Consider the following 14,278-nt stretch of genomic DNA (forward strand, 5'->3'; position numbering starts at 1 on the left):
AACGCATTACGGCCTGGTATGGCAATTGCTCTGTCTGTGACTGCAAGAAATTGCATAGATTTGTGGTAGTTGCTCAGCACATCAAAGAAACCAGCCATTCATTCATGGATTTTCCAGTGATGCCATTTGCTGAACACAGACCCTCTACCAGTTAGAAGGCCAGGGCAGTAGGTACCTATTTTCTTTAAAACTTGTACACTAAGCTGACTTTTTAGTATATCCCCATCCAGGGTCTAAATCCTGGATAGCAACTATAGGGGCATTATGTATACATTTAATGTTTGGACACGAGCAGTGCACTGTATCTCTTCTCAGTGAGATCAGTAATTGTTGTGTTGCTGGCTTTGACAGTGATGTCTTTATTACACAAATTAATACCAAAATAAAGATAAAGTAGGGTTCATAGCATTAATCTCTGCAGATTTCATTGTGTAGTTCCTCCATTCTGGAAGACCAACACTGTACCTGTAGTCTCTGTGTATCAGTATTTCTGCTGCTGTCTCTTGGAGGCGAAGAGGCCATATCGTTCTAAAGCTCAACAGAAGCCTCCTTTGTCTTTTCATTTGAACCTGGGTATCTTGAGTCACTCAGTGAGCTCATACTTTAGACGTCCTTCCTCCTCGATGTACATTCTAGTCTACAACTGCCCCAACCAAATGCCCACTAGCCTGCCAATCTTTGAACAGTCAGATCAGTTCTCAGCTCCGTGAAATTAATCCCATTCAATTGTAATTTTTCATACAACCATTCTTCATGCTTTCATAATGAAACATGATTTCATTTCATATTTTACTGCCTGAAGATAGGGGCAGAAATCCTGATGACTTTACTGCGTTTGATTTGGCCATGGAAACAGTTTCATTTATTTTGAGTGGAAACAAGCATTTTTGCAAAAGGCACTTGAAGGTGTGAATTTGACAGTTTACTTGTGGCTTTAATTTATTTGCCTTTCTTGGGAAATGGGGGAAGGAACTACCATTCGTTCCTTAGATCAGTATTTGCAGGATGTACTTTAATTTTCACAGTGCAGTGTTAATTACCTTAATAAAATCATTGAAGAATGATTTTGATTCTTCTGAAAAAGCTCTTTATTTGGACTTTGACACAATGTTAGAGAGGTTATGTAAGTTTTCTCTTGGAGAGAAGAAAAAGGCAGAATTCTTCCAGAGGCTGGCCAGCAGCTGGTGCTGGACACCTGCAGAATTTTTGCCACATTAACTCCGTCACTTGATCTGAGTGGCTGAGGGTGCTTAGTTTTGGAATGCGGTCATTTACTTTGTGCAGTATTGTGTGATACAGAACAACTTGCAACTGATTTTCACATGAAGATGGCTGATGCTTATCTGCAGGGGCTATGAGAAGGTGCCAGAAATCATCAGGTCCATACTGCTCTTTAAAAAGAGCAGCTAGTGACATGGCAGCGCTGTTTTTTCTGCACCTGTAAGCTCTGTGCCATGTGGTGCACAGGAAATCCAAGATGGGATTCACCCAACCGTCCCACCTAAATGGTGTCCAGTCTACATGACATAAACCCAGCCTTGGGGAGCAGGCACTAGACTTGGTGGCAGAAAGCATGACACTAATCATCTGACTAGTTCTGGGCAAAGGTTCTGGGGATCCAATACACCTCTCCCCTCCCTGGCACTGTATCATTTTTGGGTCCCGTTTAATTTATGTTAAATTTATGTTTTTATCGCGAATGCTGCTACGTGCCTGCAAGCAACAAGTTTTTTCTTTGCGTCTCTGCATACATGTACTGTACTTGTGCATATGACAGTAAACTCAGGTCCATATCCATTTCTAGACTTAATATTGTTGAGTGCAGATCTGTTGCTGTATAACATGTATATGGGACTGCAGTGCTGTGGACCCAGGTCTGTAGCAGTATAAAACTGAGGTAGAGTGAAAAACACTAGTTGGGAACCGTATTGCTGGGCACTTGTCAAACTTGTAATACTGGGGTACTGTATTAATAGGATTTTGCCTTCTCTTAAATGCATTTTCAAGGTTTTCTTGTAAAGAGCTATTATGGGAAGATGGACTATAAGATTCTTTGAATTTAGATCAGTGCATTTGAACTTTAGAGAACTTTGAAGAGGACATGAAAGTAATATGTACAACTTCCTAATTTAGAGTAGTAAATGATTTCCCCCTTTATAGGAAGGTGTGAACAGCCAGCTTTTTTTTGAACACGAGCAATTCTTTTGAGAATGTCCTCAGATTTTCAGATTTTGTTTTTGAAGTTTCTCTGTGAATGTAATTGCACACAATTTGAGGACTGTATTAACTTAAATGATGAATCTTAAGCAGATATTTGATAAATCCTGGATTATGTCATGTCTTATCTTTCACATCATTTAGGCAGTGCCCCATATTATAGGAGACAATTTAGTCTTTTGAGCCTCTTCTTTCAAGGTCCTTTATACAGTAGGACTTACTGGCTACTCACAGCCCATTACTTATATTTGTAATGCAATGGTGACACTTTTGACACATTGATATTACTCGACAAAGCAGTAAAGTGACCGAGGTGGTACTGAGATGTCGTAAACAGTATGTGTCAAATTTACTGACTTTATATTTGTTTTGTTAACTTCTAGAGTTTGGATAGCAGGAAATGTTTTACGTAACCTGTTATAGTAAGAATTCATTTTAACTTTTATAGCTGTTACTATTTTAACTGCCATTTGAGTTGTTTTTTTAGGATATATAGGTCTAATAATTCTTCAAGTGATGAGTTGTGTATGACCCGGAAAAACTGAAGAAGGAACTTGATTCCATCATTACCTTTTGGTGGCAGTTGTAATTTCTGTCGCAAAGTTTGGCTCTTCATTCTTAATCCTATCTTTGAATCCTGGGACTACATAGTTCTTCAAGATAGGAAGTTCTGTCACTGCCCCTAAATGTACACGATGATGTGTGCCATTTTAGAAACCAGTTTTAATTTTTTTTATTTATATTTTTAACAGCTGTCCATACCTAGCAGTAAACATCACACCCGTGATACCAGCGATAGCAGGAGTTTTGTTCTTTTTTGTGATGGGAACGTTGCTTCGTACAAGCTTCAGTGATCCAGGAGTTCTACCTCGTGCCACGCAAGATGAAGCAGCAGACCTGGAAAGACAGATAGGTAACAGTGAAGGACTGTCTTTCTGTCTCTCCTCTCTCCTCCACTTGTCTTTTTGATTTTCTATATAAAAAAAAGTTAATCTTTAAAATCTTGACGATTTTTGTCAGGAACAATAGTTGGGTGAAAGCTCCTTAATGCAGAGGATATTACAGTTTGGTTTTAAGTAGTTAATGTTTAAATGTCATTGAAGTGCAGGTCAGAATTATTATTGTGTGCTGTTAGAGCTCGGGTTTGTGAACTAATGCAATGTTTTAGTTATAAAAGGACTCCCACACAAAACAGTATATTTAAACCCGACCTCCTACTGAAAAGTGAAGTGCAGACTTGGGCTGCTTTAGTGCATGCAGCTGCATTAGCTTATGAACTGGCAATATATGCAAGGTACTTGAGCCAGCCGTGATGATCATGTGTCATTTAGTAATAAGTTGCAGTTGTGGTTATTTGCATCTCAACAGAAGTGAATGCTTTGCCTCTTTCTTTTTATTAACTATGTATTTCAGACATCTTTTGATATTTTTGTCATTTTTCCTGAACACTTCAAAATAATTTTAAAAAGTGTCCTTAACTTTTATGATTCATTTGGATAAATGATGAGGGATAGAGCAAGCATACAGTTGATAATTGCATGTGCTGTTGCATATTTGCATATGTGGCTACTACCTTTTTATAGGAAGCAGATACTAAACGGTTGCAGGCTTGTTCAAGAAATTAAACATTCCATAATTTTTAAGTTGTATGGTAAACCTCTTGTATGCATAAATGGGAATTCTTCTTTTCCTATTCTCAACTATAGTTTACAGTTTAATTTTAGAAATTGATAAACTGAATCCAGAACACTTCTAAAGAGCAGAAGGTGATTGTAAGTAGGGCTACCTTCGTTAAATTTGAATGTCATTTTAGAGACCAAAACATGAGCAAGAGGTGACTGGTATCTCACATTCCAATTAGTCTGAGTTAATACCATTTCATGTGAAAACAGAAAGTGGGATGAAATAATTTTGTAAATTATTAAAATATGTTAAATCCTCTCAAATCCTTATCCAATCAATAAAAATTCACAAAGCCAAGTTTAATTAGTTGAGCCGAATCTATATAACAGCAAATTATTTCATCAGGAATTGGTGTAATGTAGCATATGTCCATAGGTATATGATGCATTGTTCTGTTTCATAATGTGATGTTGAACTTAAGTATGTTACAGAGAGAGAAGTGAACAACAATGCTTCACTGGATCAATAAATAATAAAATTTGGCATTGAATGGCAGGAGTTATCAAGCAACCTAAACTTGTTTGGATTAGTAGGTTATAGAAGCTTCTTGGTGTGGGAAAGGAGAAAGCCTAGATATTTATGGAGAAAAATGTATATTTTGAATGGTTGATAATACCTCTGCTTGTAGTAGAGAGATGGGTGCATCTGATACCAGAATTGGATACACATATGAGCCATCAAATGAAATAAAACTGCTGAAATATTTCTCAGTTTCTTTGGAGAAAGGAACAGGGTAAATCTTTCAGAATGGGGGAATATGAGATGTGACAAAGGGTTTTATGCTGCAAAGGATGGAGGAGAGGCAGAAAGAATAAAAAGGAAGTCTTATGATATGCTAGAGGACAAAAGAGATTGAATGCCACATGGTAATGTTTCCAGCTAAAAATAGGTTATAAAGTCAAGAGAAGAAAGGAAGTATACATTTGGAGGTGATGCCCATTAGTGTTACAAGTATGTTAGTGACATGACGAGGATAAGGCCTGGATTGATTCGAGAGCAAGGATTAATATCTTAATATTGAGGCAATGTTAGACCATGAGCCAATGGCTGACCACAGATTGATGGGTGAATGGGGCTTGGCACAGTTTTGGATGGGCTCAGAGTGCAAGTTGAAAAGTAGCCAATAGAACTTTGAAATGTTCCATATTTGAGGTAACAAAGGCATGTCTGAAGATTTCAGCCGGATGAGCAGAGATTGAAGTAGTGGGTGAGATGGAATTTGGTTCATTTGATGTTGAACACCAAACATCAGTGGGCACAGCTATAAAGGTTAACAGTTTGTTTTATCTCAGGGAGTCGCCCAGAAAATTAGTTTAGTAGGTTGTGGATGAAATTTTAGTTAATTCCTGAAAGCAATCCCATGTTTTGGCAAGTAGTATGGAATGGAGAGTTTGAGACAAGTGCTGTAAATTGGAGCTGAATTTTGGTGGAAGCTGATGAGAGAGAGAGGATTTTTTTTCTCACTAGTATTACAGCCAGTAATCAGAAGAAAGTTTTGGAATAATTAGCCAAAAAAGTGTTGGAGAAGAAAAGTTTGTTTTCTACTTGATTATCAAGTTGCCATCATCTGGGATGCATTATGTGAAGGAATGGTGAAAGCAGATTTATTGGTAACTTTAATGGTGTATATGTACTCAAGAAGAAATTTACTTTGCTAAGGAGCAAGAATTTGAGACTAAATGAAAACTCTTTTAGAGTTTACAGGTTGAATGACTTCCTCCTGTGCTTCAGGACTCTGTAATACTTTTGATTTTTCCAACAAACCAACTCTGGCTGTGATTTGATGAAAATCAAAATAAAACACAACTGCAGATTCTAGAAATCTGAAGTAATGACAAAACTTGCTGAAAACATTCAGCAGTTCAGGCAACATGTTGAAAGAGAAACAGTGTTAATGTTTTGGACCATAGACCCTTCACCAAAACTGAGAAAGCAAGTTTGTTTTAAGTTGCATTGAGGGTGGGGAGGATGGACAGGACAAAAGGAGTACTGGATTGGGTGAAAGCAAGCTTTCCCAGACATTTCTACTGTTGCATGTTATTTTGGTACTATAATATGTATCACAATACCACTGAATCCTTGTTTCATTCAGAGTGAGAAAGAGCTCATGTAATATGCTTTATAACACACGCAAATATGCTTTGTTGTGATAGATCCTCAATGTTGTAAAGCTATGTTAGTTTCTATTAGTAATGCAGGAGAAGACTGGTGTGAAAGAAAATGAATACAGTGTAGTTTGGAGTTTTTTTTGCATTGGGTTATTTACTCACCCATTGCCTTGCATTTAAGAGGTGCATTACAATACAATCATTCTGGTGTAGTGCAGCTCTTGGTGAACTTCAGTGAAACCCTGAAGCCTCTGTCCTTGCCTCATTCCCTCTTCTCCAGAAAACATCTGAACAGAAAGGAATCTCTCCAGTTACACAAATGAGTGCAACTCCAAAGTTGATGATGCTGTTAGGTGAATTTCTGCCTTGCTTTTGAGGCAAGTTTGAGATATCCAGTTGGTCTTTATCCTTCCAGATATTTATTAATTCTGCTTTACTTGCTGAGTGTTTCCAATGTACAACATTTTCAGTTTTCAGTTTTAAATTATCCATTTTCCTTAGACTCTGCTCTCTGGAAAAAAGATGAAATCAGTGAATTAAAACGTACAAAAGGAAACTGCAGAAAATGCCAAGGCACCACAAAATGATTTTAATATTTTTGAGGAAGTTTTAGTTAGAGTACAATATTCAGTTCTGACTTTATTTGCATATTGTTCATTTACAGATTGGATAAGGTTGACAAAGTCAGCTTTTATCAATTCAAAATCACCACTGAGAACTTGAGAACAGCTTACTTATGTCCTCAGGTACAATTAGAATTGGCATCATATGCTGACTTTTTAAAAATATAATTTTTATTGTGTTTTCAAAGTGAATACATGAGAAAATAATATTTACCCTCCCCCACCCCTTAACCCTCCCCCCTCCGATATATACTCCTACCTAAAGAGAAAAGAAAAAAAGAAGAAAAAAAAAGAACCGCCTGAATATTGGAAGGTTTGCACATGCTCCATGGGATTAAAAATAAATTTTATATATATTTGTTACTTTCCCCAAGGAACCAAGATCTTTATCATCGGAGCTGTAAATAAGGGCTCCAAATATTCAAAAATGTTTTATATTTATCTCTTAAAATCTAAAACATTACTTAGCTTCTCAACTTTCATAGTTCCCTGGGGAATCTCTTTAAACTTCACCATGTTGCTATGTGTTTCCCTCCCAATCATCCAGGCAAAAAGAAAAAAAAAGATAGATAAAATACAAAAAAAGAAAAAACAAAATACCCCCCCACTAATGTTATGAATGAAAAGATACACAACACTACCCCCCCTCCATTGTGCGGGTCTTGGCTAGTGCCACGCTTGCACACATGAATAACGTAGCGATTGGTCAGTGTTTCTTCCAGCTCCCCGTAACAAAAAATTGTATATATATATAAAAAAATTAATGTCATTATTCCCAGCTAATATTCCTCAAATTTTAACCTTTCTTCCCTTCCCTCATATAATTAATAATATATTTATATATTCATCCACCTAATAAACCAACAGGCCTAATCCTTGCTCCTGTCTTCATCTTCAATCCATCTCGGTCCCTTGGGTTTGTTCTTGTATCTGGTGAATATTCAAAGAATCTCGCACAAACTCCTCCGCTTTCTGGTAATCGTCAAAACATCTTTTTTCTCCATCAGGCAAAAAAAATCTTCAGGGTTGCAGGGTAACGCAATATAAATTGATAACCGTGATCCCATAGGGCTTTTTTCACCAGATTAAGTTTCTTCCTTCTCTTCAAAAGTTCGTAACTTATGTCAGGGTAAAAAAAATTTTCTTCCCTTCTATCATCAGTGGCCCTTTTCTCTTCTTGGCAGCTTGGGCAGCCGTCTGTAGAATCCTTTCTTTGTCTTGAAATCTTAAGAATTTTATTAAAATTGAACGTGGATATTGGTCATCTTGTGGTTTTGGTCTTAGAGCTCTATGTACCCGCTCAATTTCAATTGATCGGTCTTCCTCTTTCATTTGCAAGGTTTTCGGGATCCATCCTTGAAAAAATTCTATTGGATTATCTCCTTCTATACCTTCTTTAAGACCAACAATTTTAATATTATTACGTCTACTAAAATTTTCCAACATGTCCACTTTCTCCAAGAGTCGATTTCTTTCCGTGTTCCAGATAAGCACATCATTTTCTGTTTTTTCCATTCTATCATTAATATGCTCCATTGTTCTTTCCATCTTCTGAAGTTTCTTAACCATTTTATCCTGTCTTTTCGTAGCTTTATCATAGCACATCTTCACGTCTCTAAGCTCTGTTCTTAATTTTCATAGTTCAGCCGTTAATTGCAATAAAGCCTCTCTTATGTCTCCATTGTCTCTTTTACTTCCAGTCTCTTCCAGTTCTTCTTCCTTTTCTTCATCTGTATTGTTTGCGGTATTCAATTCTAATTCTGAGTCGCTTTCACTTGCAGTGGCCGTCGGTTCTTGTAGTTTAAATTGTGTCGATTTGCGCATGCGTACTTCTTTGCGCATGTGCAATTCCGGCACCTTCTTCCGAGAGACTGCTACCGCCGCCATTGCTCCCTGTTCTTTTACGCCAGAGATAAAATATGTCTCCTCCGAAGGAGATCCAACCTGAATCCGAGGCTCCATCGCTGCAGTAGGCTCTTTTTTTCCCCATCTCGCGGCGACTTCACAACAACAGACTTCTTCTGTTGCGGTTTACGAGGCATATCGTAGAGTAGTCTTACGAAGTTTATAAGTAGTTTTTGGAAAGTATTTATTAACTTTACTTTGTTTAAACGGTACTTTGCTGATTTTACGGGAGAGCTGGATTTACATGTCTCAATCCCACGTCATCACATGACACCCCCCCCCCCCATTATATGCTGACCTTGACAACCATGAATGTATTCCCATTGTGTTGTCTGGTAGGGAAGATCAAGATAGTGTGTATCTTGGAAGAGTACCTGCATTGACTTTCTTGGTAGAGACGATAGGTTTGGATTGTTCTGTCAACATTACGTGGTGAGCAGCTACAGTGCATTTTGGAGATGGCTCATCTTAGGAGCTCTGACAGCAAAGAGAATGAATGTATAAAGGGGATAAATGTGGCGTCAAGTAGACTTTTAATCGGGGGGGAATCAAAAATTCTTGGGTAGCTTTGGAGTTGCACTTATTTGTGCAAGTGGAGAGTATCGCTTTCTGCTCTGATATGTTTTCTGGATAGGAGGGAATGAGGCAAGGATGGAGACTTAGGGGTTTCATTGGAGTGAGATGCATGTCACAGGACAAGAGCTTCTGACCTGTTTTTAGACATAGGAATAATTTCATGAGCTCCAGACAGAATCACATCTTAAATATCAATCCTATGTACAAATATATAAGGTTGTCACTGATAAACTTAGTATAAAAATATTTACATAAAGAATAGTTGAGTTGAAGACCCAAGACACATTTCAGAGCAAGCTGAATGAGTGTGTGAAGGAAGCAAATAGAAGGATATAATAATGTTTGAGATGAATGAAGGTGGAAAGAGGCAAAGGAGTGGTATCAACCACCAATGTAGATCCTTGAGAACAAATTACCTGTTTCTGGATTGTTAAACCTACGCCATCCTATGTTACTGACGTACAAACTACTTGGTATTTTTTGTGAACAAATTTGATATATCTTGATCCCTCAGTACGTAAAATCACTAAATGTCTACTGACATTGGTTTCATCTGCAAGGATGCATAAGAAATGGTAATTAAACACTTGCAGTGACTTGCCTTGAATAGGCACTGGAGATATTATTCATAATTGTTGGTTAGAGCATGGAAGACACCTAGTATGTTCAAGGTGAAGCTGACTTCATCAAGCCAATGCAGCCAGGCATAATTCCCTGTTTTCTCCTTGTACCCCACAGATTTCTTTCCTTTCAAATTTCTAGAAGTGAGGTAAGAAATTAAAATGCAGGACCTTAAATGTCTGGATTCCCTGTGCAACATTTCATTGAGTCCTGTAGTAGAAAGATAGGCCAGATGAATGTGTGACTGATGGGCTTATGACGGGGACAGGGATTTAGGTTCTTGGATTACACTATTGGGATTTCTTCTGGGGCAGAGGCAACCTCCTCTTGGGGAACAAGGTGGGCTAAGTCTGAAGTAGCATTTGGGTCTACTGACCCATAGCTTTAAAACAGTTGTGGGGCAGAAAATCAGAACAGGTCCACAGGTTGAAGACCTAGCTGGAGCAGGGCCAACTTTGAGGGCATTAGGCAGGATCTAAGTGGTGTTGACTGTTTAAAGTAGGAGGCTTTTAAAAGGGTCATATCAAGAGTTCAAGGGTAGCACATTCTTTTAGGGTGAAGGGTAGAGATAACAAATTCAGGGAACCCTGCCTAAGGAGAAATATTCAGGCTCTGGTAAGGAAAAAGAACTAAGCATATATTGTCTTGAGACAGCTGAGTGCAAAGTATCCTGAATGAATATAATCAAGTTTAAGACCTTTTAAGAGGGAAATCAAGAGGGCAAAAAAGGTATGAGTTGGTTTTGACAGGCATGGTTAAAGGTATTCCCAAAAGGTACTTCAGTTATATCAACATCTTCACACACACGAAAAGATAACTAGAGAAAGTCGAGGTCCTCTGAAAGACCATCTGATTTTTAAGAGGATGTTTTTGTGGCTGAGATTCTTATTATCTCTCTCAGTGTTTACTAAGGAAATTAAAATGGGTGCCAAAGAGATGAGGGCCATAAGTAATGAAGGGGTATTTGCAGCCTTAAAGTACATCAAGATGGGCAAGTTCCCTGGGCCTGGCCAAGTTCACCCTGTCCCGCAGCCCCTGGACTTTATGGGAGGCTGGAAGAAAAAAAAATCACAAAGGTCGTGGAGAGACATTTGCTATGTCATTGTCCCTGGTGAAGTTCCAGAATGCTGTATAATGTTTTTCCTTTGTTCAAGAAAGATAGCAGTCCAGGGGACACTTTAGCCTGACTTCAGTTGTAGGGAAATATCCAAAGGACAAGATCTTTACTCATTATTTATGTAAGTTATTTATATATGAATGTACATGTCATGGTCAACAGTTTGCTGATGTGACTAAGTTAAGGGATCTTATTGATAGTGAAGCAGGTTACAATGAATTACAAAGAGATCTTGATCAATAATCAGAGATGGGCTGAGCCAAATGGATTTGAATTTAGATAAGTGTGAGGTGATGCATTTTGGACAGTCAAACCAGGATACAGCATACAGTGAATGGCAGGGCACTGACAAGAGTTGTGGAATGGAGAGTGGAACCACAAATGCACAGTTTGCTGAAAGTGATCTCACACGTAGACAAGGTGGTGAAAAAACACATGTAGCATGCTGGCCATCAACAATAAGGGCATAGAGTTTTGGATTAGGGACTTTATTTTGCAGTTATGTAAGCCGTTGGTGAGACTGCACTTAGAGTATTGCGTATAGTTTGGTCATAGGAAAGACTTTGTTACACTGGTGAGGGTGCAGAACAGATTTATGAGAGTGCCATCTAGACTAGAGGGCCTGAGTTCAGAGTTCAAAATAAAATAAAACAAAATAAAACAAACTGTGGAAATACAAAAAGAAGAAAATAATAATAATAAATAAACAATAGATATCGAGAACATGAGATGAAGAGTCCTTGAAAGTGAGTCCATTATTTGTGGGAACTTTCAATGATGGGGCATGTGAAGTTATCACCTTTGGTTCAAAAGCCTGATGTTTGAGATGTAATAACTGTTTCCGAGTCTTGTAGTGCAAGTCCTGAAGCTCCAGTACCTTCTTCCCAATGGCAGTCGCAAGAAGAGAGCATGTCCTGGGTGGTGGGTGGCAGTGCTTTCCTGTGACAATGTTTTGTGTGGATGTGCTCAGTGGTGTGGAGGGCTGTATCTGTGATGGACAGGGTTGTATCCACTACTTTTTGCAGCATTTTTGTAGGGAGAAGTTAGCCACACTGGATCTTTATTTCTTGGAGTGCAGGAGAATAATGGTGACCTCATAAAAGTGTATAAAATCAGAACGGGTATGGACAAAGGTGGAGGACAGTAATGATCTTTTCCCAGGGCTAGGGAGTCCAAAGCTAGAGAGCACAGATAAAAGATAACAGGGAGAAATTTTAAAGGAGTCCTGGAAAGTAACACCTTTATCCAGAGTATAGTGAGTACCTAGAAAAGGTTGTTATAAAAATTCATTGAGTATTTCCAGTAAGTAATTCCATCTTATATATAATATTATTTCTCCTTGTTCTTCTAACAGAACTGTTAACATTTTTCTTCCAGTTTTTGCTTGGTACATGTCTGTCAGTTCCATTGCTTGTCTATATCCTCATGGAGACCTTTATGAATCTCTTAATTCACTCCAGTTCTGAACACCAGCTCATCAAAAGTGAAAGCTATGCTGCACACTCAAGTCCAAGTTATTTATATACAGTGGATTCTGGTTAATTGGGCCATCGATAAATCAGAGCAGCTGTTTATTTGGGATGACTTTTAAAGAACAAAATGGAAAAAATAGCTTGATTCCCTTCACTTCTTTGGGATAATATGCCATTTGATTGGGGTAGGAGACTGTTGCTGAACAGTTTCTTCATCACTTGTGTGGCTGTTATACAGTACATGCTTAGAACGATCATTTTTAAAGTAGCGTCAGTTGTGTGTGTTTGTTTTCAAAAAGCAATAAATTTTTGTCACTGGTAGTTGGTGAGAAATAAATGGTAAGACAATTAGGAACTGTTTTGCTCACCACGGTGTCAAGGATTCAGGCTCAGAGATGCCATAAATTGTTGGGAATGAAAGTGAAATGATTTTGCTACTTCAACAAATTAGGACCTATGAAGAATTTGAAGGTACAGTACCGACAATCATCTTGAATGTTACAATGAAAAGGAAGATTTGGAGGATGCAATGGGTTAAAGCATTGTATGAAGGGAGTCCTTCATCTGCACTGTGTCTGTGTTGATTTTGTTCATTTACAGTCAATCAAAAGAACATGGCAGATGAATTCCTCTGTCAACAACTATTAGTATCAAATGGTTTTATACTACCGTAGGGGTATTGGTAGCATTCTAATTTGTTCTGTATTTCATTTAAGTACATAAATTGTTACTCAGTTAAACAGTAGTGTCTTTTTTATACCTTTAAACTAACTTTGGCTAATTGGGGTAGCTGCTTAATTGGGCAAAAATGTACTGGTCCCAATGTGTCCCAATTAACTGGACCATGTGTCCCAACCACTTTATTAGGAAATGCAGTAGCTCAAATACTGACCAGTGGGCAACTAATTTTAACATATCTCCTGTCTGGAAAATCCATGACAGCTTCCTGTTTTTTAGTTGATTTTCTATCTCTACTTCGATTGTTCTTTATATTTCATGGGTTTTGGTCATAGTGACAGATTATTGTGTAGTCATAGAACAATACAATATAGGTACTGGTCCAACCTAGCTCGTCCCAATTTGCTGAGTTCAGCCTACATCCCTCTAAGCCTTGGCATACTATATACATATTCAAATGCTTCTTAAATTATATTATTAGAGTTCCCTCAATCACTATATCTATTTATGCACTCCCTCCGCCACATGTGGAAAAAGTTTCTCCTCAAGTCTTTAACATTTTTATCCTCTCATCCTAAATCTATGTTCCTTACCCTGGGGGGAAAAATCAGTTGCCATCTACCTTCAAGTTTAATTATCATTCAGCCATCCATGAATATAGTCGAACAAAGCAGCGTTCCTCCAGGACCAAAGTGCAAAATAGTACACAGCACAAATCATACATATTGTTACGATTTCAGAAAAAAAGTCTCAAAGGAAAAAAATATAACCCTAATTCCTACGTGGCATGACTGTAGAACTGATAGTACGTTGTCCTGGTCCAGCTTGTTCTTTTACTGAACGAACATGGGACAACAGCACTGATGGAAGGGGCCAAGTACAGATTCCAGTGTGCCTCACAGGGGCTCTCCCACACTGTCTCCTCACCTGACCTGTTGCCACAGGCATCCCCGCGGCCTCGAGCTATTCCTCAGCATACCCAAGGCCATGCAGCTCCCCCACCATCTATCTCATCAATGAACCAGTGAACTGGACTTGCAGGATTCTACATTACCAATGTCCAACAGGGTCTTTAGGTCACAGTAAAAATGTCCAAAACAATCATTTACACACCATCCATCGGAACACGACAAATCTAGGCAACAACATGAAAACGGTACACAATAAGTCTAGCTCCATCGCTAACAAGCAACTCACTGATGGGATAGTCCTGCAGTGCGTGATGTTCTTGGTATCTTAAAAGCATACAAGATGAACAAATACGCCTTTGGACCCGGA

At 38.3% G+C, this 14,278-nt stretch overlaps 1 protein-coding gene across 1 annotated transcript in view; it reads left to right on the plus strand.

The window, feature by feature from the left end:
* Positions 1–14,278, plus strand: part of zdhhc14 (zinc finger DHHC-type palmitoyltransferase 14) — a 131,369-nt gene that overhangs the window by 63,509 nt on the left and 53,582 nt on the right. Inside the window, exon 2 of the mRNA XM_063056026.1 lies at positions 2,970–3,130. Within this exon, the coding sequence (XP_062912096.1) occupies positions 2,970–3,130 (161 nt within the window). The remainder of the gene's footprint in view (positions 1–2,969; positions 3,131–14,278) is intronic.

This window comes from Mobula hypostoma, chromosome 8 (assembly GCF_963921235.1).
Source record: "Mobula hypostoma chromosome 8, sMobHyp1.1, whole genome shotgun sequence".
Classification (NCBI taxonomy): domain Eukaryota; kingdom Metazoa; phylum Chordata; class Chondrichthyes; order Myliobatiformes; family Myliobatidae; genus Mobula; species Mobula hypostoma.